At 47.7% G+C, this 27,696-nt stretch overlaps 1 protein-coding gene across 3 annotated transcripts; it reads right to left on the reverse strand.

Annotated features, from left to right (window-relative positions):
* Nucleotides 1-684: 684 nt before the first annotated feature.
* On the reverse strand, nt 685-27,695 carry C2CD2L (C2CD2 like). Of its 3 annotated transcripts, XM_067310319.1 has the most exons (16): nt 27,465-27,695; nt 19,036-19,131; nt 18,422-18,541; nt 16,412-16,522; nt 15,430-15,546; nt 14,585-14,699; nt 14,309-14,432; nt 13,762-13,826; nt 13,072-13,199; nt 12,395-12,566; nt 11,509-11,613; nt 10,778-10,911; nt 9,975-10,257; nt 8,268-8,477; nt 7,355-7,458; nt 685-718 (listed from the first exon to the last, which is right to left on the reverse strand). In XM_067310319.1, exons 1-15 carry the CDS (start codon nt 27,693-27,695, stop codon nt 7,388-7,390), a joined length of 2,082 nt encoding a protein of 693 aa, XP_067166420.1. In that variant the 3' UTR covers nt 685-718; nt 7,355-7,387. The 3 variants fall into 3 exon arrangements, with proteins under 3 accessions (XP_067166420.1, XP_067166421.1, XP_067166419.1); XM_067310320.1 differs by lacking the exon at nt 685-718 and having other exon boundaries at nt 2,721-7,458; nt 15,430-15,543; XM_067310318.1 differs by lacking the exon at nt 685-718 and having other exon boundaries at nt 2,721-7,458.
* Between the last annotated feature and the right edge of the window lies 1 nt (nt 27,696).

A 27,696-nucleotide genomic window follows, 5' to 3' on the forward strand; every position in this document is an offset into this window, starting at 1 on the left:
TTTGGACACCCGAGGGCAGCAGTGAGTGCGGCGGAACGCACTGCGCATGCGCGTCCCCCCTTTCGGGTGCAATACTGCTCTAATTCTGTTCTGCCCGTGCTCGAGAGACCGGCTGGGATCAGCGCGCAGGCTCTGGCACTGCACCGGTGAAAGAGCAGCGCGGAGCAGCTCCGAGACAGCACTGCCCGTCCCCACGACACCAAAAAAAGCACCGATAAGGAAGAGCGCGCTGCGCCACCGGTCCATGAGCACCGAGAAGGGGCGACGAGCACGGCCCATTCGCTTTCCTGTTACCGAAACGGCGCAGAGTAGCGGCGACTACGGCGACCAGCACTGCACGTGTGCGTGCCGGCTGTGTGCGCATGCGCGCCCCGTTATGGCTGCAATACCGCTTTTTCGGCACGCGAGGGCAGCAGTGAGTGCGGCGGAACGCAGTGCGCATGCACTCTGCTCTTGCGGGTGCAATACCGACTTTTCGACACGGAGGGCAGCAGTGAGCAATGTTAAGTCAGTGCGCATGCGCGAGTCGCTCTGTGCTGTGCTTACCTGTCACCACATGAGGGCAGCAGTGAGCGCGGGTCCTCTCCGCAGTGCCGGTCGGCCGTCATCCGTAGGCAGCGGTGAGCACAGCCGGGGGTTGGGGGGGGGCACACCGCTTTATTAACACAGCTTTCATTTGAACGTTGCAAATACTCCACAGGCAAAAAATATCCAGAGGCTGCATTAAAAAAAACCCCACCTACTTAGTGGGACAATTTGCAACCATTCAAGAAGCAACCTCTTTAGGACTTTCAACCTCTTGCCTTTACTGATTGTTAAACAAAATAAACAGCCCAAAGCAAGCTGTGCTGTTTTCTTGACGGACTGCTCAGCTTTTATTATTAAACAGTAAGAGATGTTGGCACAGAGTACGTCTACCACGTTAAAGCATGAAAACGTTACTATTCCGATCACCTTTCGTGGCACTACAGGAAACAAGCTAAAAAGGCTTGTTCCGTTTCTAAAATGGCCGGACTTTTGTAACAGTGATCACAGCCTAAAGGCTATTACTATGTGAAAAAGACTAATGGCTTGGTCACCTAGGTACCACTTACCTGGCTCCATTACTACAGGGATTAGCAAGGAAAGTGCATAGCCTTCTATAAAAGGTAAATATGGTCTTCCAGGGACTCCACAGAATTGTCATTACTTTTGATTGGTAGCCAGCTGCTTCTAACCCAGCTGCAAGAAACATTTTGCCTCCAAGTCACAACTTTCTGACCCCCCCCCCGCCCCGGGGTTAAAAGGAGACCTGTCATTCGCTACTCTCTCTCAAAATGTACAGTAAGCCCTAAAGTACAGGGCAAGACACCTTCTCTAAGGAAACCGACTACTATGTCTCCTTCACTGCAGGTTTTTCTTAGTATCGTGGTCCATTCAATAAACAAAAGAGTACGATAAATGTTTTCATCTGCTCTAAGGGCTTTCATATAAGAGAACAACATCAACATGAGTTATTATGGGATTTAGTCTTCACTATGCACGCTACCCCAGTGCCATGGACTCACCTTAAAGGATCGGTAACGTATGCGTTTTTGCGCTAATATTCATGGAACGAACAGGCGCTTGACCAAGTAGGATTGTTCATAAAAAACATTGACAATGTGTTGCGAGGTAGCAAACCTAGACAAGCAGTTATTTACACTGATCCTTTGGCTTACGTTTCTTTGGCTGGATGTAGTCAAAGGCGTCTTTTTCACGTCCCACTGTCAGGGCCTCCCCAGCAATTCCTACAGCAACTCTCCCCTCAGAAGAAACAACTGAAGGACGTACATAGTCTTGTTAAAAGAACGGGGAAACCAAGGCGTACTGTGCATGGCACTCACAGACCCAATCTTCAGGTCCAAAATAAAACTCTCTAAAGTAGACTAGGTGGGCCAAAGAGGTCACTTCTTTGCGCCACAGCATTCCTCGCACATACGTCGGCTGCCTCTCCCTGCTATCATGGTATCCCATACCAGCAAGGACACAGTGAAAAATTTTGGAAACTACAGTATTTCCCAGAAGCATTTACCAGGGCACAGGCACGTTGCCCATGGGCTGGGCTGGCTGCCACCACAGCGCCGGGTCGGGGCTTTCCCCTTAGCAGCAGCGTGGTGCTCCCCTTCATTGTTCTCACAGCACGTGTGCGCCCACGTGGGCCAGCAGGCACCCGTGTGGGCCACGCCGCCTGATCGCAGCTGCCCTGGCAGCGCCAAGCCCTTGGGGGCGCGGACACCATGGCTGTGCGGCAGCAAGTGGGGGCCCGAAACAAGGTTTGGGCAAAAACTAAAGCAGGGCTGGCTAATGAAGGAGAAGACCTGGAAGCAAGCACTAACAAGGCAGCATGTCAGGGCTCCTTGTTCTCAGCAGCTGCTCTGCTCGGACGCTCTGCTCCAGGAGCTCTAATGAAATCCCACCCTTTGTCTCACGGGGGGTAGCGCTGCAGCGCCCGTGTATCCTGGGCATTTCGGCACAGCTCATGCCTTCCAGGGCTGGCAACGTTTTCTTGGGAGTCCCTTGCCTCATGAAAGCAGCACAAAGCCTACATCTCTTGCCCTAAGGCTTGTGGACTGTAAACCCATGTATCTATTTTCTGAGAAAAGGGCTGATTGGAGCAACTGATCAGCTATGTCTACAGGCTTCTAAAAAGCCAAAGCTTTCCTCATTACACTCCAGTAGGTAGGAAGTGAGACTCGAGATCAGGTTTGCAACTTCCATGTAGTTTAATAAGTTAACAGGTTCAGCCATTACACAGCAATGGAATTCTTAAACATGTACAAAGGTGCTGAATTTCATTAATTTAGTCTGTAATTATTTTTTTTTATTATTGTCATCTCTTAAACAGCTAAACAGTTCCTATTTTTTCCTCTAAACAATCTGGGGTTAAAACAATCCACCCAGAGAGAAGGCATCCAAGTACAAAAGAGCACGCACATGTGGGGCACTAACTCAGATTCAGCATGGGTATTTGGTCCAGTACCTGTACAAATGAGGAAAGGTGTTGTAGAGCAGTCATGCCTGTAAAAGGAGCTGTGATATCACAAATATACAAAGACCTTTTCCAGAAGCTGGACCACCACTGAGATTATTATACTCATTGTGAACTAGGGGAGGAAGGGGAGAACAGAGCAAAAGACTCCAAAACACACAAACACCACCCACCCAACATTCAAATATTTCAGCAGCTGCCCAGAAATGATCTCTCTGTAGGATCAGCAAACAATGAACTGAGAGTAGTTGTCACAGGAAGCAATGTCACTAAAGACCGAAAGCAGAACAAAAACATTTTAAGCATAGACATTGCCATATGCACACATTTCTAGTCTAGAAGCAGAGCGTGCCCACTGCTCCCTTATATCAACCTGAAGTCTTCATTATGCTCTTCCCTGCTGAACTGTTTTCTGACTCGTTCTCTACCTGACTAGTCTCCCCTCCCTCTCCTGCACTTCAGCCAATCTGTTTAAAAGCCCATCCTCAACTACATAAGCAGTGTGAGGGGTCTAGCAGATGCAAAAGCTGGATTTCCTTTTTCAAGCCCACCTCTGGTAAGGTCTATTTGAATTTATTTTGTGGACACCACAGAAGCTATTAAGGCCACTCTCCTTTTCAGTCACTTCCCATGGTGACCAGGACAGGTCTTCATAGAGCAGGCTGTATTTGCGTGTGCAAACACAAACGCATGTGCGCACTGTGCCGCCTCTCCCCCCCCTCCCTTGAATAAGTAGCCTTTGAACTTCCCCTCCAAATATCAGGCCTCAGTCAAACATCCATCACACTAAAGCCTATAGTTCCCCTAAAACACTGAGGTCTTTGCAGTTCCCTTCATTCATGCACATGGTTTCTTTTGCCTCAGGAGGATACCCCTTGCAGGCAGATGCCAAGGGCTTTTTCCACAAGGGAGATTCTTAAAAGCCTTACCAAAACATGGGAAGAAGCTATGTCCAGACAGAAATATACTTACAAGCATGCAGCTAGAGAAATCTATTTTCTTCAGAGAAGTAAAAATACACAGTACAGGTAAATTCTAGTAACTGTTCAGCCAAAATAGAAGGGGAAAAAAAAAAAGTTTACTTTGGCTTCATTTAATAGTCACCCTTTCAACTTGTGCAGCCAGCAGTGAAATGCAGCATTTGGAACACAGGCCCTCATAAGCAGGTTGAACTGTTTCAGAAACCCCTCTGTGTTCAAGCCTACCTCCTTGCCACTCCTCTTCCCCCACATATTTGATCGAGGACCAATCTCACGACGTGCAAGTATTGGGCCTACCCTGAGGCACCAACATAGCACCTGCAGTTCATTTCAATCTAAAAGTTAGATGGCAGACTGCTCTGCGCACTGGAGTTGCTTCATGACCTGTCATTATGAAATGCCATAGACCCTGCAATGGCACCAAGATGAGGGTGCAAGTACACAGAAGTTAAATAGGGAACAGCAGATTTCAAACTTTCAAACAGAATTTCTTTTGTCCTAAAGCAAGAAGCACGAACAGAGATTAAACATGTAAGAGATTTCTTTATGCACCAGCTTTAGGGGGCGAAACAGCAGTTTTTGGAGGGCAAACACTTACATGACCTTCCCTTTCCTTCTGAAAAGATCAGGTTAAAAGAATGATTTGGCATGCCAATAATCACACCTCCCCACAAGGCAGACTTATTACCGTTTTTGGGTTCAGTAACCCAAGAAATTCACACCAGCTCATGTGGCTGGGGCAAACAAAACCAGCCACCTACTATTTGGAGGATTAAAAAAACCCTCTGCATGAGAGAAAGGAAGGCATATGAAGATAAAGGAACAGCACATTAATCAGGAACATACCAGAACTAAAAAACTCCAAGTGTACACAACCGAGCGTTGTTCCCCCTACCCTTCTGTTCCTCAATCACCCGTTTAGCCAGACACTCTGAAAAAGCTTCTGCACTCATGGGGAACATTCAGTAGATAATAAGAGATTGCAATATCAGTTCTACAATGCAGAAATTTGAGAAGCAATCATATAGCACAATGTACATCTCCACTAGAATGCACAGACAGATGCAGGAAATAATAGTGTTTGGGGTAGCGCTCTGTCTGAACTTGAGGACAAACCTTCCCTTTGCAAGCAATCTAACCAGATGCAAACTTTCAGGTTCAGTTTACTGCCTGTGATAAAAAGCACTGCTCAAAATTCAAGGGGAAATATACACCAACCACTGTACATCCCATGTTGCATTCATTCCATAGACTACAGTGCAAGATACTTCCAGATGATTCTTCTGCCAGGTCAGAGCTCAAAATCAAAACAGCAATTCATCTGCATGAGTATCCCTGAGCCAACAAATTGGGAACAAATTCAGTAGGTGTTGTAAAGCCCACATATGTATTGCAGGAATTGCCCATTTAACACAGCTTCAAAGAGAACCTCAGTCTCCAGAGGTTGGTGAAGAAGTCTAGTTTTGGTTTTACTTCTAGGTTTCCCATTGCCTCCTTCCTCTGAGACAGACCAAAATGTTCTGATTACAACCTAGGTATGTGTTTGCCAGACCCAAACCTTGTCGACATTTTCCACGTCAGGTCTATACCAAAGAGGAAAATACTCGCTATCCCTGGCAGCCCTTGTGATATACTCAAATGACATATCTGAGTTTCAGATGTGCAGGTGTGAGCTCTGGATATTCACCACCAGCTGCTCCACATGCTGAGACAGCTCGCTCTGCTCACGGTTTAAAGAAAAAAAAATTTTTTTGAATTTGAATCATAAAAGGTCAAACACTAAACCCATAATTGGAGAGCTGCTGTCTCCTCTTAAAGTTCCCTTCGATTCAAGCTAGCATTTCTAAGGCAAGGTTTCATGGCCATCCCACTAGAGATGCAGCACTGTCTGGGTTCAGTACATTTCATTCAAAGCAACCTCAAAATCTAACAAAACGAAACAGAGAATTCAAGTAATGTGAGTGGCAGAGGCAGTCATAGCAGGGATGGTGCAAGAGGGAATGCCAAACTGGAACCAAACCCTGGAACTCTGGGAACAAGGACGCACCTGTGAATGACACTGCTGTGCATGACACCACACCGATCCAGAGAAAGAAGCCTACTTCCAAACTGACAGTTGAGTTGCTACAGTCTAGATGCAGACTGCCAATTTCCGACAGTGCTGCAGCAGGAACTGGCCAACTCCATCAAAAAAACTGATTTTCAGTGACTAGTAGTGAGCACCGACATCTGTAGCAGAGAGCTGCGAGCAAAGCCACAAAGGCCTACCCACAGCAGTTTGCCTGCAAGAAAAGAAACAAGGGATAAAACAAAAATAAAAAATTAAAGAGGTTGGGAATGACAGAAGGACTTCTGGACCAAAAAAATAGATAGAGAAGAGGTTCCTGGTCAGCTGGCTGGACCAGCCTGATTTATCATGCACACCCAATCTAGTGGGGAATCAGAAGGAAAAACAGGAATGAGAGTCCCTTCATTTGGCACACATCAGCGCTTTCAATCCAAGCCCCAGGTGACTCGGGCCTTCCCTAATTCCAGACATCTTCAAGACAGGCCCTGAAATTCCCGCCCGTAAATCCTTTCATGGTGGCATGCCACCAAGCCCATTCCAGTCTTTCAAAATGTCCTGTGATGGCCACATCAGTAAGCCAGAATTTGTCTTTCTGAATAACACAATACATTGTTTCACACACTATTTCAGAGAACTTCTACTTTTTAAATTGGTCACATCCTGCATGAGGACTAGCGACACTCCCCATCTTGGGAGCTACTGTAAGACAGCAGAGCTAGAGAATCCAGGCAGGCCTAGGTGAGCTCTTCACTACAATTTTCTCCCTTTTGCCCTGTTCTGTTGAGTCTACATCCCGCAGAAGAGCGAGCGCTTCCATTCAAACCATTTGCTCCTACAAGATGCAAGCATTTTTCCCAAACAATCTTGTTACACTGATCCAAACAGGGCCTCGGGGACATTCAAGACATGGGTGTTGTGGTGGAAAACCACACATTTAAAAGGGAAAGGCCTCCTCCTACACAAGGAGTTGATTTTCCTCTGTGCAGCTCTCCCTCAAGAAAAACCCACCGCAGACATACACCCTGCTTGAACACAGTGAATCAGATTTGCCAGACTAGTATCCGACGCAATCAAAAAAGGTTCCTTCTGCTACGGGAAGCACTTCTGTCAGTGAAAACATGTAAACTCTTGACTCTTTCCACCACATGGCTTCAAGTTCCACAGCAAACTGCCCTTTTGCTAGCATCACCACATCCCTCATGATCCATTCCCCAGCATGATGCTGGTTGTCAGTGCTAAAACCGCTGGAGTGCAAGGCCAGGCACTCCACAAGACAAAAAGACAGCATCCACTTACCCAGTGACCCACCAGCAACGCTCCCTACCACCTCTAAGGAAAAAGAATCCACTCGTACAAGAAGATGGCTGGTACACACATGGAGCATGGCCCCTTCCCCATTCCTGAATACAGATACAGAGGAGAGAGGTGTCAGAGGAGGGCAGCACTGACAGCAGTGACCAGATGTTCTTGCAAGGGCTTGGTCTTCTATGGAATCTTGCCTAGTGATCAGGACTTCCTTCTTCTCAAGAGACTCCTTTCTTCATCAGAACAGAAGGGAAAGCAGGCACCCCCCCAGCACCCTCTGAACCAGAGACCATTCCAACAGCAGAGCTGGGTGGAGAATCACAGCTCATTCTGCTGATAAATCACAGCCCAGGAATACCTTGCCCCACACCACGTCACGCCTCAGTCAGGTTACGGCCTCTGCACCTAGCAGAAGTACTGCAAACATTTAGACTGCCAGTGACTGCACCATTCTCTCTCACCAGAAGAGCCAAACGGCTGCATCCCGCACCTCTCGGAAAGGCAGCTATCCTGGTAGTTTCCCAAACTTTAACTCTGAGGCTGTCACGTGAGGGGTCCCTCCCCTTTCCAGGAAGGGTCTGATGAAGCTGGATGGCTACACATAGTCACTTCTGCAGCTCCTGGGACCCCCGCGGGGTTTTGCATGCCAGCTGGATTTCTTGGGAGAGCACAGTGGGTCACAACAGTCAGAGAAGGCCGAGCCAAGGCAGCCGAGCAGGCTAGGCCCTGGGTTTACCACACCTTTCCTCCCCAAACAGTGTAAAGCACTGGTGTGTCTTCCCTCAACCAACATTGGAAGAAACTGGACTGCAGGTCACAGATACCGTGGAGTGGGAAGACAAGAGACGAGAAAAGGGTTTCTGTGTAATCTTTCTGACTGGCTTCTCCCTCCTTCAATTCTCACCTGTTGTTGTGCTGTCACTGGCTTTAGGTTTGGATTTAGACTTGAAGGAGAAGCGCTTGATGAGGCGGCGGGAGAAGCTGCCAGCTTTCTTCCTGGTGGCAGAGCTGGTGCTGACGTTAGACAGGTCATCATGCGACTGGCTCAGGCCCGCTTCCTTCTGCTTGCTCCTTCTCCGGAAGATGAGCTTGGTACTGCTCCGAAGAAAGCTAACTGCAGAGACAGAGGAAGCAGAAGGGAAGCACGATGGTATCCTGCCCTGGCAAGTCTCAGTGGCAATGTGCATTATTTTTTGGCCACTCTCAGACGAGTGGTAATCAAAGACCTCACACACCTTGAGCAGTGAAAGTGTTACCAAAGCCCCCGGTGACAAAAGCACACAGCAAATCAGTGAGTCCCAGCTCCCAAACACAAGGCAAAGCCTACATTCAGGACAGAATGCAATACCAACAAGCTGTTTCACTGAACACATTGTCACATGTCCCCTGCCACTCTGAACTTGCTTTTGCAACAGGATCCTCACTTCTGTGGAATTGTGGAGAATTGTAACAGAAAGATAAAAGACTGGTGTGAATAAAAATTGAATGGGAATGTGTGGGTGTGGAGGCACCAGCAGGAACACACAGCATGGAAAAAGCCTCTCAGACTGGCCTGTGTTAATGGCACCCAGATGAGCTGGTCATCAAGCCCCCAGCACAAGTGCTTGCAGTTTCACAAGCCACCCAGATCTGGAGACAAAAACAGCGATGGCTCCTGATGACTCACAGGGGTGGGACAGGATGGGCACGCTGATCACTGTCAGCTCCAAAAGGGAACAAAAAGGCATATCCAACACCTGCACACGATACAATGTTGCAACAGTATTTCCTACAGAGGGGCTTAATTTCTTTTTCTTCCCCCCGCCCACCAGGTCTCTTGGGAGTCTGAGCCGCACATCATTTTGCCTGCTGACATGCAAACAAGGGACCAACATGGTTCAAATAGTACCAGGGCACAGACTCCAAAACACTGAAGACTCTCCCACCCCTCTATTCTGAGAAATTGAGATTTTGAGGTTGCTTTTGTTTATGTAAGTTTGTAGCTAGCTGCAACTGTCATGGCTGCAAGCAAAGAAATCCAAGGTATACGGCCTGCCTAACTGACAGCCCCAGAAAGTCTAGAATGATAGCTCAATCAAGGCAGATCTGCTCCGCTGCTTAAGGAGGGAGTTAATGGGGACATCCTATGGTATAACAGGTCAGAGGTGCTAGCTGCTTTGATGCTAACAAAGATGATAATGAGGAAAGAGGGAGGGCATCTAGGCCTGCACAATATACTTTGTTTGGCATCCCATTCTGTGCCACGTGCAGTAGAATTCAGGGGAGGAATTATTATTTGCAGACACGAGTACACATGCCTGATCTGTGCGCCCAGAGGCCAGAGAGTCAAAATGGCCTCTTGGGAACACGCAAGCTGTAAAAGGTTCCCATCCAACAGAGCACAGAAATCTTAAAACCCTCAAGTAACTGGACACCTGCAAATAGAGATGTCTGGGACCATTCCAAAGGGGAGAGCAAGAGAGAGAGGGGCTCTTCTCGGGCTTCTTGGAGGCCACTCATCACTAAGCCAAAAGCTGGTAGCAGACCCACACTTTGGCGGGATACTCGGCCATTGCTTCATCCTCAAGCACAACAGGCTGATGTTAGTTACCATCCAATAGCTCATCCTCACCTTTGTGATCTTTCAAGCTCCTGGTCTCGAGGGCTCCTGTGGAGCCAGTTTCAGACTCAACATCTTCCACGGATGGTCTCTCAGAGATGTCTGATCGCGTTGTCTCATCCAGCTCCTGACTGGCCCTTTGTCCTGACAGCGACGCTTCCAACAGCTGTGACGATTCGGTAGAATCGTGCACCTGGTCAGCTGCATCTGCCGCTACAGGATCCCCGTATGCCGTGGCCTCCATGGATGCAGCATAACCCAGAGAAAGTGCCATTTCATCTTGGGCAATAGGTACCTGGAAAGGGTTAAAGGGCAAACAAAAAGGAAGACAGGGTCTAAAAGATCAAATTCATCCCCTCCCTTCCATCCGTACCTACATACGGATTGTCCCGTTCAGCTCCTCAGTGCTAAAAAGCACAGAGGCACAGTCTCCAGTTTTGTGCTGAAACATCCTGGAATGTATCAGATTCCACAGTATTCCGCACCACCTCCCTCACTCCCATAGGCGAGTCCCAGGATAACCTCTTAGATTCTCTACGAGGCTCCCAGCTGGCTACAACAGCAGCTTCCCTTTCTGCTGCTGCCCTCTGTGAACTCCCACTGGCAGCAGCACTGCAGACTGGCGAAGTACCTTTGACACCTGTTGGGAAGCAGCAACAAGCTGCAAGGAAGCAGCAGAATCATTCTCTGCTGAGCAAGTCTTCTGTGCTGGGGCATGCCCTCCCACACTGCTCCCTATGGGAGGGACTGCTTTCAAACATAGCCTTAGAAGCAACCTCCCAGATTGGAGATGTAATCCCCACACTACCAGTTACCTTGGAAACCCCTGAGATGATTAGCGTGCTACGTTTTGTTGGGGTCTTCTTGGCGGGCTTGTTATTCGTCTCGGTTAGCTGCCGGATTGCTGTCTCAGCCACCGGATCCAAGCCATTGGACATATGGCTGTCCCCTGAGCACAAGAACGATATAAACAGCATCCTTTAGCAGCGGCAGAAGGTCACTTGCTGACCACAATGCTTTTAATGGGCAATACATGTGCATGATGGTAGAGAACAGCAGTTATTAGACTTGCCTGAATAAACTGAAGGAAGGAAGCTCCACATAGCTCTCGGCTCTTTCAGGCACTTGACAAGTTTTAGCTCCCGCCAGGCATATCATCACTACCCCCCCACCCCCAACCACAGACTTCCAAAGACTTCCCAGAGGTCAGGCAGCCTCTGTTGCAAACTGTCAAAACAGCCACAGCACTGTGCCCTGGAGACAGTCACCCAAGAGTACTGCTAGTAAAGCTCTTTGGGTCCAGATGGCTTGAGGATGTTCTTGTCAAGCAAGGCAACATCCAGGGCCAGGGACTGGAGAGCCAAGGTGGAACATAACTCCTCTCCCCACTCCATTCCAGCACTTGGACATTCTCTTCCACAGCAAATGCAGATGAGTTAAGTCACCCATATAGCGACATGGGCAATGTGCCTTACCAACTCTGTCTCCAAGAAAGGCTAAGGAACATCACTGCTCCAGTAAGACCCTCAGACTTCCAAGCACTTACAGCTACCACTGGACAAGGTGCTGCTGCGAGGACAGCTACTCTCCAAAAGCACTGTTGTCTTCTTCTCAGTCACTTCCACCTTGGATGGTGACCTTGATGGTGAATCTTCGTGGTGAAGGAGAGACAGAGACACAAGATTAGCAGTAAGCAGACATGAAGCTTGGGCAAGTTCACTGCCTTATGAAATGGAATTCACACACCCTCGAGCACACGCAAAGAGCCTGGAGCGGCTGACTCCATGTGGCTTCGCAGCAAGGAAACAGTAAGAAGGCTACTGGAATAAGACGCATGAAGCATCCCTGGCACAAGGCCCCGGTCATGCTGCTTCCCAGACCTATCCCATGGAACATCCAGCACTACATTCACCAGCATGTTGGGCTGCGAGCAGCAACAACTGTTATTCAGCAACTTCAACATGCTTTCAGCCCCACATTCAGGATGCGAGGCATAACTTCTTTAGCAGTAAGCAAATTGAGTAAGAGCAGCAAAATGCTTAGCGCAACATCATGCAGAAGTTCTGCAGCAGCAGCATATACAAAATTAGAGTCAGGGCCTCCTGCCACCAAATGATGTCAAAGAGACTCGTCCCTTTCACATCTCTCCCTAAACATTGTGCTCCTTCAATTTCCTCCTCTGGGGCTACGTACAGTTCTCCAGCCAGCCACAAGAAAGCAAAGGAACAGCGATGATGGTCACATGCCAACCCAGAGGCCAAATGTACTGCCCACCCATTCACTGTTTAAGATGCAAGTCAGCAGCAACCACACCATACAATGGCTAGGTAGTCTGGCTACCGCCCGAGTGAGTAGCCTTGGGAATATCACAGCCAATTTTGTGACTCCATAGCAGCCCCCTGTACAAGATGCCTGTTCTAGGGCAGCCTTACCCAGCTTGCAGTCTGCCTTGGGCCGGGACTGAATTGTCGTGACAGTAGTCACGATGGTGCCATCGGGCATGATGGTCCGGTCCATCTCAACCTTCTTGGTGGGGGTGATGCTCGTACGCAGAGACGTGGCATGCTGAGCATTCAGAGATGCAGGACACTCCTGGTACAGCAGCTACAAAGAGTAAACCATAAGTCAGATGAGGCTCTCCTCCTCCCAGTAGGAAAGGCAGGTAATACGGATGACGAAAGCTACTGCTCAATACTTTTGATACTCCCACAAGCCATCATGCACCTTGGTCTCAACCTACTAAGCCTGCCCTTTCTGAATGTCTGAGAAAGTCCGTCTCCTGTAAGCAGCAAAGACTCCAACTAGCACCTATATCAGAGTGGTGGCGTGGGCCCAGGCAGTGTGCTTAGCCAGGAAGATACTTACACCCCTCACACTATATCACCCTTCCTCCCACCAGCAAGGCCAGACCCTCACTGTGGTGTCAGTTGAATGGAGGGACACTCAGGAACTGCAAGCAAGGTGGAAAGTGACACCCCTCCTCAGCCTAGGGATCTGCCAGTCCCCTGTGGCATGCCCAGGCCTTATCACGCTAGTCTCCAGTGAGGGACTAGCATCATAAATGATTCCGGGGCATGCATTAGCAGAGCTTATAAAGTCATCAGCTCACCTCCAACGTAATAGTAGCTTCAGTTGCCAATGACTGCCCAGCTCCTGGGGCCAGCAAGCAGACCTGTCTCCCAGATGGCTGTTTGCCCAAAGAGTCAAGCAAAAGCGTAGCATGTGCCAGCAGCACATCTGTGAGAGGGAAAGGGAAAACAAAACACACTGCAGAACCTCAGCACCTTAGACCTCTTCCAAACTCCCCTTGCTCTTGGGAAGTAGCCCTGTGGGCCAACAAAGCAGATCCCCAAGACTCCAGTAGCTCCCAGGTTCAGCAGAGGCGCCGCCGCCTTACTGATTCACAAATCAACTGAGTTAGAGAAGCTTCAGTTTTGTGGCTTTCTTCAAAAACAGATGCTACAGCTAGTCCCTAACTGAGTACAAACGAACAGAATTACAAGACCTCTGCAAAATGAGGGCAAAAATCCCTGCGTCCCTCTCTCCACTTTTGGATGGAGAACTGCAGGCTGTGGGAGCCTCCCAGGTACCAGAAAGATCAGTAAGAGCATGCAACTACGAACGAACTCAAGAGTTATTTCACACAGTCAAAGGCTCATATAAAGTGGAGTACAAACATCCTTTGCAGAGTTCACAACACATCGCACCAAGACAGAAGACCCACAGACTCAAAGCACAAAGTCCCTTAGGCTCTTTGTCTCCCAGTAATAGAATCCCTTTCATGGCTGCCCATACTCACTCTCCCCTCTGCCACTGTTCCCCAGCACTCGTAGCTTCAGCTCTTTACTTCTAGGCCCCAACTCCCTGTTGAAACAGAAACAGACAGGCTGGTCTCGCAGAACTGCCACAGAGTGAACAACCCCATTGCATATTTTCTCTCCCTCAAACCCACATGCCTTGGGCATGCTGCAGAGAAGAGAACTCAAGCTCGTGTCCCATGCAGCACTGTGGAGACTGTCTAGGGAAGCTGAAAAAGGCTGTCCGGAAGGCTGCGAACTCCAGGCCTTCTCCCCCTGCCACTCCTCCACACTCCCGTGATCAGCGCTTCTGTCCGTCCAGTCAAAACACACAGGGTCCGGGAGAGCAAGGGACTAGATACGCAGGTTGAAGCTGATCAGCAGAACTGCCTGGCAGCCCAGCACATGAGCAGCACTGATGCACACCGCCCTGAGGTGCAGACTTCACCTCTACACAGTCTGCATCAGTTACTGCACAGCAGTAATGACACCCAGAGACTGTGCCAGCCTGCCTCTGCTGCCCCAGCCAGAAGGAGGGCTGCCACTTACAGAAAGAGCTCCTCGTTCCATTCCATCTCTGCTGCAGCACCAGCACCACCAGCTTTCACCGGCTTTGTGCATTTCTGCTGCAGAGGGCTGTCTAGCTCCGCCACACAGTGTATTTCCCCAACTCCTGCCACAGAAGAAGAGAGAGCACATGTGCACTTGTCAACACAAGGCACATCTTTTCCGTTCCAACCCATCCAAAACTTCCACTCCTCTAACCTCACAATCTATGCGCTTCCCGCTGGAGATCTAGCAATGCCCTCATGCCTTCATGCTTACCTCCCTTCCCCATGCAGCCCAAGTTCAGCACTTGCAGATTCCGAAGCAACAGCTTAGACCCCAGAGGGGCTGCCACACTGGATGGGGGCTCTCGAGTCACCTTATCGCTGGATACCTGAGGAATGATGAGATAAGACTGATGCCCTGTCATTCACTCACCAGCAGACAGCAGCAAGATGCACAGCATTAGTCTCTGCATATCCTAACTAGATCCTCACACCAACACACAGGAATACCTGAGGGGCTGTCAAGAGAAACTGCAGGTTTCCAGAGCTGTTAACCTGCAGCAGGCCCACTATTTTTTCAGATATTATAAAGCAGACAGGGAAAGAGAGAGTCAAGAATCAGCTTGAAGGCTGCTAGAAGGGGAGGGGAAGAAGACTAAACACACTCAGCTCAGTAAAGACTACACTGCTGAGGATCTATCCTGTGCTCACCTGCATTTGCTCCCTGACCTCTCAGTCCAAATTCCCCCTCTATCACTCCTCTTCAACCAGTCTCTGGACTGTTCCATGATTGTAAATACTGCCCCGGTGCCCCAGTGTTCAGAGCAACAGAGAGACTGCCAAAACGCAGATTTGTCTCAGGTAGTCTGGCTTCACCTCAAAGTGGCTGGCACCCAAAGCTCACAAACAAGGTACAAACACAACTGCTCTTCAGAGCAATTCTAATTCTTCCTACTCTCTGGGTCACATAGCCTGTTCCTGTGACAGTGCAGTCAAGGATGTGGCTGTTGCCCATCCCTGGGGCAAGATTCAACCCTTGGATTCCTGCCTAAGCCTCAGCCCTCAGAAGCACACCAGGGCACAGTGTTCAAGGCCCAAGACAGACAAGGAGAGCCTTACCGCAATGGCCCCTGCAGTGAAGGCCTTCAGATTCACCATCATGGCTGGCTGTGTGCTGACAATGGTATCCTCTATCAGATCCTTTATGGTGGACAGATCCACTCTTCCTTCATTCTTCTCTCCATAAATCAAAAGGAAACGCAGCAAAGTGATAAAGAGGCGGACACATTTTCTCGTTACACAGCTTGAGTCTCCAACTGCCTCTCAAAGCCACCAAGGCTCTGCATAGCCTCTCTCCCAGGGTCACACTCTTCCTGTCTCACGCTGTATTCTTTCTCCCCAGTGCTTAAAGTTTCTGCATAACAGCTTCAAGCCAACATAAGCTGCCTAAACAAGACAAATTAAGCCTTTACATCTGTAGTGTATCCCATTGCAAATTCTGACAATACAGCCTTTACAGTTTGCCACATCCTCACAACTTTGTGAGATGCCACTGCTGCACTTTCAGGATAGCAACCCAGTTCCTACATCTACTCCGAATAAGGCAGCAAGGGTGCCAATAAAAACACCTGTTTGGATCAGAGGGCCTGAACTGAACATGCTATGGAAGCACAAGCACATCCGTGTTTCATTTGTTAAACCACCAATACCCATGGGCTCTGCACACACTAACTTTGCAAAATAAATAAACAAACAAATAAATAAATAAAATAAAAGCTCATCTTTGCAACTCTGGCGACAATGGTGGGAGCACCTACATAGACAGGAAGCATTTTTTGCTATGCATACTCCCATTCAGACGTTATGTGAAACTCAGACAACAGGCACTGGTACTGCCCTGGCTCTCTTGGGGCTGCGCTGTTTTGGTACAACTGAGTTAGCACTGATTCCAGGGTGAAAGAATCGCTTTCCTTGCCCACAAGGGCCGCAACAGTGAGCTGCCAACCTTTCCCCTTTGCAGTGGCCTTCTTCCTGGCTCAGCGCTGTTTCTGCCCCTCCTGACCTTCCTCTATTTGAGTCTGGCCTCCCACCATTTGCTCACCTCATGGGGCTGAAGTCTTGGAAGAACCGAGAGATTCAGGTCTGGTCTGTCCTTGAATGCCCATGACACCAGGAGACCCTCATTCTGTATCTCCTGCAAGTGGATCTCCACCTGGGCCAGAACAAATACGCACCATCAGGAACACCTTCTGCTTTCAGTAGATGCTTTTTTCCCCTGCTTCGAATTCAATGACTAAAAGGGCACCACAAAAGTGTGACAGTAAGAGACAGAAAGTAAGAACAGAAGCAGTCCTGGGGCTATGGGAAGAACCAGCTGCAGAAGCCTCACAGCTCCATAGCAAGACCTGACTTCCTCACTGCCTTTGGATGCACAGGGACCATCAGAGATAAGGAAGAAAATGTTATTTCTTTGGCTGAGGAAAAAGCCTGCAGGACACTGAAAAAGAGAAAGTTGGGTACTAATATAGAACATTTGCTGAGCAAAATCCATCAAGCATTGCCAAATCTGAGCACATTTCTAAGTTAGCCACACTTCTCTAGGAAAAATTTTAGCACTGAAAACTCATCCAGGTCACCAAGTAGCTTGCAACAAGATACCAAGTTTGATTCCATCCTGTGGTTCAAGTGAAAAATTCCATATCCATACACCTGAAAGGCATCATTAATACAACAGCCAGAAATAGAACCACACAGGAAGAACTCCTGCCCCAGTATCTGCAGTAATGACAACAGTGTGAAATTTAACATTGTTCAGAGAAACTGAAAGATTAACAACTAGAACATTTACCATGAACACAGAAGCTCCTGAGTTTAAAGTGACAGATTTGGGACATGGTAGCCAGATAGGTTACCAAGTGGCGGTGCACGAAAAAAGACAAGACACATTTGGGAATAGAGTACTTGAAGTATTCTGTCCAAGAGACATACAGAAACATTATCAGCATTTAAAAGGCAGCATGAAGACCTCAATCAGAATACCACATGCAATTCTCTACAAGAAAGATCAAGCCAAAACTTCAGCAGGTGCACACAAGGAGACCCAGAAAATTCCAGTGAGTAGAGGAGCAATCTGACAAGATGTGTCAAAGACCACCTGGCTTCTACAGACCAAGCAAAGATGAAAAGGGACTGCAATTGCCAGCTACAAATACATCAGCAGTGGACAAGATAAACACCAGGGAAAGAGAGGAGCTTTTTAAATAAATGTGGAACATACGCACAAGAACAAACCAGCATGAGCCGACAAATTTAGGTTGAAAATTTTAATAAAGCTTCTAACTATGAGAGCAGACAGATCCTAGGAAAATCTTCAATTGTAATATCTGCAAAAGCATGGGATTAGCCTTTACTACTCCAGAGGCTACTTTTAATCCTGCTGCCTCTTCCTAGCATCATAGATCAAGCAGTCTCCACGCAAGATACCATCTCCAGCATCAAGCCCTCCTTCCTGAGGGGGAAATGAAACTCTGGAGGAGCAAATCCAGCTGGACAGCAACTATGGCGTTACTGCCCACTGCAATTTCACAAAGTTTGTTTTCTGGAAAAAGCATTTCCAATATCCAACAAAAAGAAAAAAAATGGAATGACACTCCTGAGAAAGTGTTTAGGAGAGCATTGACAAGCAGATAGCACCTCACTGTGAATTTCTTTTTCACTCCAACAACAATACAAAATGGTATTTGTAAATACACACAGGATGCATCTTTCCCTATCCACCACACTGCAAGGGGTGTCAAACTGTGTGCACCCTCTGCTTCTTAAACAGCTGCTTAAAAACACAGTATAAAACATGGCTGTGCCTCAAACCTCTCCAGTTCTGGATTTTGTTATGCCTATATTATGCAGGCAGGATCTACAGGACGACACTCAGAAAACATGACTCAGTACACAGATCAGAAATATTTGCCGCACTGCCGAATATTAGTGACAGAACGATTCTCATTCTGGCACAATGGGGCCTTTATTTGCACTCAGTCCAGTCCTCCTCCCTCAGTCAGCATAGGAGCAGGTGAAAGAATAAGTTCAGCGACAAACTTTTTACAGCTGTTACCTGAGCCTGCAGCAGAGCCAAGGTGACATGATAGGTATCCACAGAAACAGCAGCTGGGGACTGCTGAGTAACAGAGACAGGGAATTTCACAGCTTCAGCTGACAGATTGCAGTGTAGCACCTAAAGAGAGAAGAGAGGAGATGGGTTTATACCCTCGGTGAGGAGCAGATGTGTGATGGCAAAGCCTGTAAAAACAATAGGTTGACCCACTGTGGCAAGAAAGGAATGCCAGGCTTACGGCCAGCCCCTTCTGCACTGAGAATCTGCCATTTCCAAACTCCGTAAGTGAGGCAGTAAAGATGCATCAGTGATGGAAGATCCCTTCTCCTCTCCACTGCAGGACCCTGACATTCAGGCCCAGCACCATACACCTCAGCTCCATGAGCACATCCCCCTGCTGTGCTTTTCCAGAGCTCACCCATTCACAGCCCAACACTACCCTAGAGCCCTAATTTCACAGGTCTGTTGACAGGCCTCTGAACTGAACCACAGCCTGTGCCGAAACTTCCCCCAGGTCCACCACTGCCATCATACAGGCCTTGGCAATCTCCGTAGAATGCACTGTTGGTTAACAAAGAAACCTCACGCAGCACAACAGAATGGCAAAACCTTACCAGGCTGTGGTCTGACTGGCCCTTGCATGTCACGTGACTTATATTTGCTGCTGGTGGTAACTGAGGACCCTCTTCAAATGTGATCTGCACCGCACTCTGTGGAAAGAGAACTCCATTAGTCCCCAGTGGTCAAGGTATCCCAGGCAGTTTCAAAGCGGATGAGCAACTCCAACAAGGAGCCCCAGAGACGTTCTGGTGAATTTCCATGAATCCAACTAGTATGCAGAACTGCCCACACCACAATTCTACCCAGCTGAGCTTGTCCGGACAGAGAAAGGAAACAAGATTTGCTTAGATTCATGAACGCTATTATTAATTTCAGATGGGTGACCCCAAGTTAGAATGGAAAGTGATTCTGGGTAGCAGTCAACTGTAAGGCAGGTGCTTTAACTCTTCATCACAGAAGCTTTGCTCTTTCTTTTCTGTTTTCTGTGCTGTTTGACTAATCCTGCCCTAACTCAAAAAAAAAAACCCAAAAACAAAAAACAGCAACAAAAAATCCTTATCATATGATACATCAGCTCATGTGCTTGACTTGTTGCCTTTCCCCTTCTTCTCTTGACGTACTAGATTACAAGCTCCACTGTCCCTCCTCTTTGTGGATTTCCCAAAATAAGAGGACCAGTTCTCCACACGGGACTCTTCTCATGAAATACAAGACCAAGGTAAAGAGCTGAGAGCATCCCTGCAAGAGACCAAGCCCTCAAAGATTCCCTTTGTTCACAAAGAGCAAAGAGAGGCAGAGACACTCTTTCCTTCAGCAGGCAATTTGAGCACAAGGACGTGACCGTTTGCCATTGCTGCTTGTGTTTTAGGGCCAGGGTCACTGAGGGGTGGAGAGAGGCGTGGGAAACCGCACTCCCTTTTCTCATGTGAATGAGACTGCGCGCTACCATCTACATGCAACAGGCAGACCCAAATGACGGGCAGAATGGGAGTGGAAGGGGTTCTCAGATACTAATCTTATAGGCATACATGCTATGACCAAAAGAGCTACTCGCCCACCAAAAAACAAGCCCAGACACAGGCCCTCCTCACAACACAGACACAAGGCAACTCTCCATCAACCAAGCTTCAAAACTGAAAGAATCAGTGGAGAAACAATGCCAGCTGAAGATCTTTCAGACAACTGGGCCACAGGTCCTCAGTCCGCAGTCTGGATCACCTCCCTATGCCCAGCATTGAAGAAAGGACAAGGACAGCAGAAACTTACGCTCCCTCACTATAGCTGCCTCCCCCAGCCTTCACATACACCCAAAGTCCCCCGGAACTGACCTGCACTGGCTTGGGCATCTTCTCCTTTCATCCTAGCAATGCTAGCTGCTTCTTCTCCTTGCAAACCTCCTTCACCCGATCTGTGTGTTCACCCACCTAGATCAGTCCAAAGTATCAAATCAGTCCTTTCCCTCCATGCCCAGTCAACCTCCAGCCTCACTATCATCTCCATTCACTCAGTACAAGCACTAGTGACAGAAATGTTCTGCCTGTCCCACAGGGGTGACTGTGCCCCTTATTTCAATGGCACCTAGTACTCCATCTCACGTTCATCAATTCTCTTTCTTCCACGAGCCAGTTTCCCTCTCCTCTCCCCAGTACATTATCATCTGAGTACACCTACCTTGCCCATACTTACGCCCTCCGCAAGGATGCACTGCCAAGCATGGCACATAGAAAGCTGTCAACAGATTGTATCAAATAGGCACCATCTCACTTCTCCTAGCCTCTGCCTCCTTGCCTCTCTTCTCATCTCTCCTTACAGCTCCTTCTCTCTCTGCCCAGCCAATGTAATTTGCTGGCAGGGCAGTCTATCACAACACCACAGAGGGCCAGAATACAGTCACAATTGAAATCTGTCAGGGAAGCTGAGATTTCACCAGAGGGGACACGTCTCAGAAGAGGCATTTACTGCCCCGCAATGCATTACAGTTCCGATGAATTCACTTTAGCCAGCCCAAAAGTCTGTTCTCTCCTCCATTTGTCAAGCACCTGCACTAGCCACCTAACTGAATGCTGCTTCCCCAGTCCCCATGGTCCCCTTTACACCTACCTGAACTCTCAGCTAAAAGCATTACTTCCCCTCAATGCATTCATCTGCCGAAAATGTACTTGACCAATGGTTTAATACTTACCTTCTCCTCTACTGTCCATTCAAAGGGCAATGCTGCACGCAATTATCTAGCTATAAAGGCAAGGTTTCGGAGTTCAGCTTTAAGCCTTCCATGTGGAACTAACCAGAGACTAATGCAGCAGACTTCTCAGACCTCTACACAGAAGCCATGGGTTTTCAGGAGGACTAGCTACTCATCTGCCTTTACCCACCAGCAGGAGCCCTGTACTACTCAGTGATCACAGTCAGCATAAAACTGCTTCAAGAGAAGAATAAATCGTCTTCAGTCAGAGAGGTAAATGACCTATCCAAAACCTTTCCAACATGCTAAGGAATTTCTTAACAGCATTTTAACACTGCTGCAACTCCCTTCAGTGAGCATCAAAGCACTTTGCATCGTATGTCATGCCATGTCTCACCACTCACCTTAAGCCAACAGGAATCTCATTTAATATGGAGCAGCAGCGAGGATGTCAAGGAACAAAATGCACAAGTCACTCCCAGAGATAAGAACAAGACCTATAAGTATACTTAAAACAGAGTGTGTGTGGGGGGAGGCAGGGGGCATTCTGAAAAGACCACCTCAAAGCCGAACATTCAGCACTGCTGAAAAGAGTAGGTCTGACAGCTTGAGCACGGTATCTTCCATTTATTCAGCACACAGCAGGTGTGGTGCTGGCAGGAACGGGAGGACCGCAGGCAGCCTGGTCTCCCTGGCTCTTTAAATCCCAATGCTCTGCTTAAGGCCACCAAGGAGAGCATACAACTCATCGCCACAGTCAGCTGCTGTGATAACAGCCAACTAACCCTGGTCCAGACAGAACTGAAATGAAGGATTCCAGTCCCTTTCTTGAGGGCATTCAGAGATCAACACCAAGGCTTGAGACAGTCCCCTGCTGTCAAAGAGTATCCACCAGGAATGCCACTTATGATAGAACTCTAAACAAGGACCCTTTCCACAGGAATTTTCACTACAGCTTCAACTACCTTATTGTTATATGGAGACACAAACTGACATCAAAGTACTTAAGTGATTGAAACACTTTGCAGCACACCACCAACACTTATCTCAGGATAGGTGTGGCACACTACGCAGTCATTACTCAGAGGTAAAGAAAACCTCCTTCCTCAAGAATACGTACCAAGTCAGTTGCAAAGCTGCACACTTCATGTCCTGCTTCAAGCATCTGAGAACAGATTAAATTTTCCATGGCCAGCCAGTGCTTCAGCAGTAAAAATTGTAGCGATTGTGTGAATCAGTAGTCCACCACTATTTGGACACTACACACAACACCGCTAATCCCATGTCCTAAAGAGTACTGAAGAATTAGAGTGGATTAAGAGAAGAATGAATGAATAGGAAGGATGTGCAGGAAGAATGGCTGAGAAGATTGGATGAAAACACAAAACATTATTTTTGTTTCCATGGAGGGCCTCAACACCACATAGTGAGTAGAACACTGAGCCAGAGAGAAAAAATTCTGTAACATTCACCACTAACTAATGTGACAGCAGAAGGAGCTAAAAATAAGTCTACCTGGGGGGAAAAGAGATCACTAGCATACATCTATCCCTGAGTCCTCTTGGGATCTAGAAAGGAGAGCATGTATGAAGTTGAACTGGGAACAGGGAAGAAGTTGCTGTCAAATGCAAGGAGCAGTATCCGGCCCTATATCCTTTCCCTCTACTAGAGGCAGAAAGGCACAGATGGGGTGGTGGGGGAAACCTCTTACCACAAGGTTAGGATATTTTCAATGACAGATAATTACTTTGAGCCACAAAAGAAAGAGCTGGCCTTATGGATACAAAACCAGCAGACTCTGCAGGGCTTCAGTTTCCAAGCAATAAATCAACCAACATCCTGACATTCAGAATTTTCCCACAATTAAAGGGACCCTTTTTTTTTTAGGCTGTTGATATCAGGATCAACAATGAATCTGGCTATTTGCACAACTAGGGGGAGGCTGAAGGGAGGGAGGGAGAGAGGGAGGGAGGAAAGGAAGCAAAAGGAAGAGCTTTATGAGCTAACATGTTACATATCAGGTCAGGTTTCCCATATCTTCCCATACCCAGTGTAATTATCAAGGGCATAGTTTTACAGCATGCAATCTAGTCTTGTTTAGGTCCAGCCAAAAGACTCAATTCCAACAGCCTGCAACAGGTAGTCCTATAACGACATTATATAGCATCATCTCCTCATTCGTCTTGTACCTCACCTTGTAAGATCAAGAACCCTGCCCAGTTAGTACTCACTAGGCTACTGCTCACAATCAGTTGACCCTAATCTCTGGACTCTTCCCACACTTGGTATATTTAAAGGACTATTTTCTAGCTTTACTAGAGTATGATGAAGGCTACTGAACTCATTCCAAGTAAACAGTACATGAAATGGGACAAGAACACAACAATGAGGCCTGTCAGATTTTTTTCTATTAAAACTTCTTCCCCTTTTTTGAAAGTGGCACATTACCATTTTCTCTGTAGTCAACCATCAAGCACAAGCAATCAACAACAATAAACGTTAAGAGACAGAAAGAATCATCAGAGAAGGACCAGCCAAATTCAAAAAACCAGGTGGTATACGCTTGCTTTGACGCATTGATCTATACCCCATGTCTGGCAGATTAAATGCACCTTTGTGAAAAGCCCCATTTTTCCACAAACTTCTTGGGAGCAAAGCACTTGACCTCTTGAAAACCAGACAGAGGATAAATTTACCCAGAAACCAAGGAATAGCTTTGAATACTCTGTCCTTTGACACCACCAGAAACCGGACAGGAATATAAACATCCATTCCCATTTTCTGATGCTAGCCAAATAGATCTAAGGCAGAGAAGAGAGGTCAGAAGGCACTGTGTTTCTCTGTTGAAAAGCCCAGTTTCACTTGCCACAAATAATAATGAATGAGAAACTACATCAGCCTTTCCCAAGACAGGCACAACACACGAGCATGTTTGGGAAAAAAAAAAAAAAATTGATAACAAGGAAAAAAACTAATTATTTAACATCAAAAAGAACTCATACTCTCCTGTTTCTACAGCTTCTGGACATCAGCATTTGCAGGAGAGATCAAAGAAAGAAAGAAAGAGAAAGAAAGAGAAAAGTCAGGCAAGATGACATCAATTGCTACAGCCACTTTTCTAACAAACAAAGCCTAGAAATTCCTGCAGGAGTTTGCTTAGAAGAGTCCCAATAAAATTTCACACATATTCACAGATTTGAAAGCAAACAAATAGAGGGCAGTTTTCAACCAAAAGCAAGTGTAACTCTCACTTTTAAGTAACTGGATGCAGATTTTTTCTCATAGTACCTGTCACTTCTCTTGAGCACTCCGTTCAGGGTTTAAGGGCAGCTGCCCTCCTCTCCTCTCTTCCCTGAGGTTATGGGTGTTTATAGCAACACCCTCCATAAACTCAAGCAAAATATATGCCAGCTCCAGAGGCACCTGCGCTCCCCCCAAAGTTTTTACAAGTAAAACCATTCCATGCTTCTGGTTTTTATTCAGAAGCTTTGGATCAAACAGAGCAGGACATCAGAAATGCCCTTTTACCACCACCATCAACCTTTTCTACTCAACCAGTCTGTTCTCTAAATCGATACGGATCATCTAACAACTGCACAACACATACTCTGACTATCAGCGAGGTACAAATTGAAAAACAATTAATTATTTAAAGCAACTATCAGGTGGAAAGACATACAACGCTTCCACAAAGTTTCAAGTGGTTCCTCAGCCTTGCGCAAACTTGGCCCAGTCAGTCAAACTAACAAAGCAAAGGAGGGGGTGAGAGAAGTCATGCTGTGGAGAGGAGAGAACTTTTGGTGAGAAAGTGAATGACTGAATGCAATGGAACAAAGGAAAAGTCACCTTGGGTTGTTTTTTTTTTCATCATAAGAAAAAGATAAAAAGATAAAAACTAGGTGGGGAGTGTCAGGTGGGTCCAATGAACCAACTCTGTCAAAGCCAGCAGTAATAAGCAATACCCAGCTTTATAAGCGGGTTCACTAGCACACCTCAAAATAGTTAGACACAACATACATGAGACAAGTATTAAGAAAGCTAACATTTGCAAAAGGTCTTTTCCCAGATCTATCCACAACAGGTAAAACATGTAATTGAGCAGATAAAAACATCAGCCAGGTAACAGGAGTGCAGAATCCTACACAGAAAGCCCATCTGAATTCATACCCGCACAATACTTTCAGTGGCAGTTTCTACATATTTCTTATGACAACAAAACTTGCTTTGAAGCACACTGTTCTTCCAACTAGTAATGCTCAACCCTCTCACCTTGCAGAAATGACAGACAACAAAGTCACTCAGAAAACTCATCCTCTCCACACAGCAACATACCGGGTACCAGGACCAGATAGTACCGCCTCTAAAGTTACTTCAGGAAGACAGAACAGTCTGTGTTCTAAAGATACATTTGCATTTCTAGGTGACTTTGCACATCCTTTCAAAAAGGGCAGTGGACAATATTGTTGAACGAACGTTCTTTGCCCTATAATGCTTGACAGTATTAAAGAATTCTAAGTCACACCCCATGTTTCTTTCTCCTTTTCTCTGAGGCCGGAAAAGGAATTCAAGGGTGACTCCTTACTAGCAAATTTCCCATTCTGTTTGCTTTTCTCTGCTTAATGCAAGGAGGTAACTATCAATTGAAAAGAGTCACAGGGAATGTCCACTTTCTGCACTGCAGAGTTCTGCTACAGTGAAGGACTTCAGAACCTAAAGAGCACCATGACCCACACAATTAAGATTTGTTCTGTCTCGGGCAGTTACTTTAAAAGATGCCCGATTAGCAAGGCTCACTAACACCTCTGCTCTGTCTGATACTAGACAACACTATCTATACTTCAAGCAAGAAAAAATAGGCCAGGACTGAATCACCCTACACTTGCTGGTGAGGTTAAACCCTACTTCAGGCAAATTGTAAAGAAAAGTCTTCTAAGTTCTGTAGTCTTTATTCAACCAGTTGTATTGCATGGATGTAACTTAAACTGCTTCCTGTACTGATGTAGGGAAAAAAAACATCCATTTCTTCATAATGCAGATATGCTCTGTACCTAAATAAGATCCTGGGACAGTGACTTCGCTTTCTTCAGCTTTATGAACCCACTAAGAAATTAATTCTCCTTTTGAACACTGCTTTGTGTAACTAAAAAGGACTCTGAAAAAGACAAGAGTACAGCTCAGGTTAGACAGAAGACAAGTGTTTCTTCCTGTGTTGTACAGGATTTGACAGCTCTGGTGTTACAACTAACTCGTCTTCCTCAACAGTCCGTTTTCCTCATTTCATCCCAGCAAGTTATCTCCGGGGGACTACACTGAGGCAAAGGAAAACACAGAGGAATGAACTACTACACACCATGTGCTGGAAAAACTAGTGTTTAAACAGCCACAAAGGAGTCAAACTCATGACATTACTGACGAGGTCAGACTTTATGAAGCATACTGCGTCGATACAATTAACAACAATTAAGGGGGCAGGGGAAGAGTAAAAATTTCTCCTTCCTCCCCTCTTCCAGCAATCCCTGCATTTTTCACATTCTCATGCTGCACTTTTTTTGCCCTGCCTCTTGTTCAGGATTTAACTCATTTTGACAAAACGAGATTTTCCAACCCATTTCAGTATGAGCACGATTTCACATGACATTCCTCACGAATTTAATCTCTTTTTGTTAAAGCACAGTAGCCTCACCTGACCTTTTGGAGCTCTTGGTTTTCCCGCGTAACTTAACAGAAAAGGGTCGCCTTCCAACTCACCCGCCAAAAGAAAGAACCTAGCACAAATTGCGGACCGTGGTTCTTGGGGGCAAAAGCCCTCACACCTTGCAGGCCACGTGAGCTGCTGTGTGATTATTTCCTTACGAAATCAACAAGGCATAGTCGTCTTAATCAAATTCAACGCTAAAGGCGTCAATACGACAATAACACGGGGAGATTAAAGGGAATAAACACCAGAAAAATCACAAAAGGTTGCTGTGGAAACCCGAGGCGGCCACGTCAATCAGTTTTACCGGCCCGCAGGCTAGGTCCCAAGCCGTTTCTAACGGAGCGGAGCATGCCGCTGGACACGCATCTTCCCGCGGCCAGGCGCGTCGGCGCTCCGCTCCGCACGCCGCTCCCGCGGCGCCGGCCCCGCGCGAGAGCGAGAGCGGGAGGCCCCCGCCGCGCGGCCGAGCCCCGAGCCCCGCGGCCCCGCTTCCCGCGGCCGCGCACAAAGCGCCGCGCCCGGCGAGCCGCCGCCCCGCGCCGCCCGCCCGGCTCCGCGCCACGGCCCCGGGGCGGCCGCGACCCCCGGCGGCCCCGGCGTACCCCGTGCCGGCGGGCCTGGCCGTTGAGGGCGCGCACCCAGGCCCGCTGCCACTGCTCCCGCAGCGACCGGAGGGCGAGCAGCGCGGCGAGCAGCGCCCGGGCCCCGGCCTCCTCCGCCGCCGCCGCCCGCGGAGCCGCGGCCCGCCAGTACTGCAGCAGCCAGGCCGCGACGGTGAGCAGCGAGGCGGCGAAGAGCAGCACCAGCGCGGCCCAGCCCGGATCCGGCCCCATG

The sequence above is a fragment of the Apteryx mantelli genome, chromosome 23 (genome assembly GCF_036417845.1).
Source record: "Apteryx mantelli isolate bAptMan1 chromosome 23, bAptMan1.hap1, whole genome shotgun sequence".
NCBI lineage: Eukaryota > Metazoa > Chordata > Aves > Apterygiformes > Apterygidae > Apteryx > Apteryx mantelli.

Bases quoted from the DNA above. Each gene is read 5' to 3' on its own strand.
- C2CD2L (XM_067310319.1), bottom strand. From the start codon at position 27,695: ATGGGGCCGGATCCGGGCTGGGCCGCGCTGGTGCTGCTCTTCGCCGCC. The intron at 16,523-18,421 runs GTAACAGCTGTA...GTTCTGGCCCAG, and splicing joins TGGCTCTGCTGCAGGCTCAG to GTGGAGATCCACTTGCAGGA. The intron at 8,478-9,974 runs GTGAGGATGAGC...CTGTCTCTGCAG, and splicing joins GAGCTTGAAAGATCACAAAG to TTAGCTTTCTTCGGAGCAGT.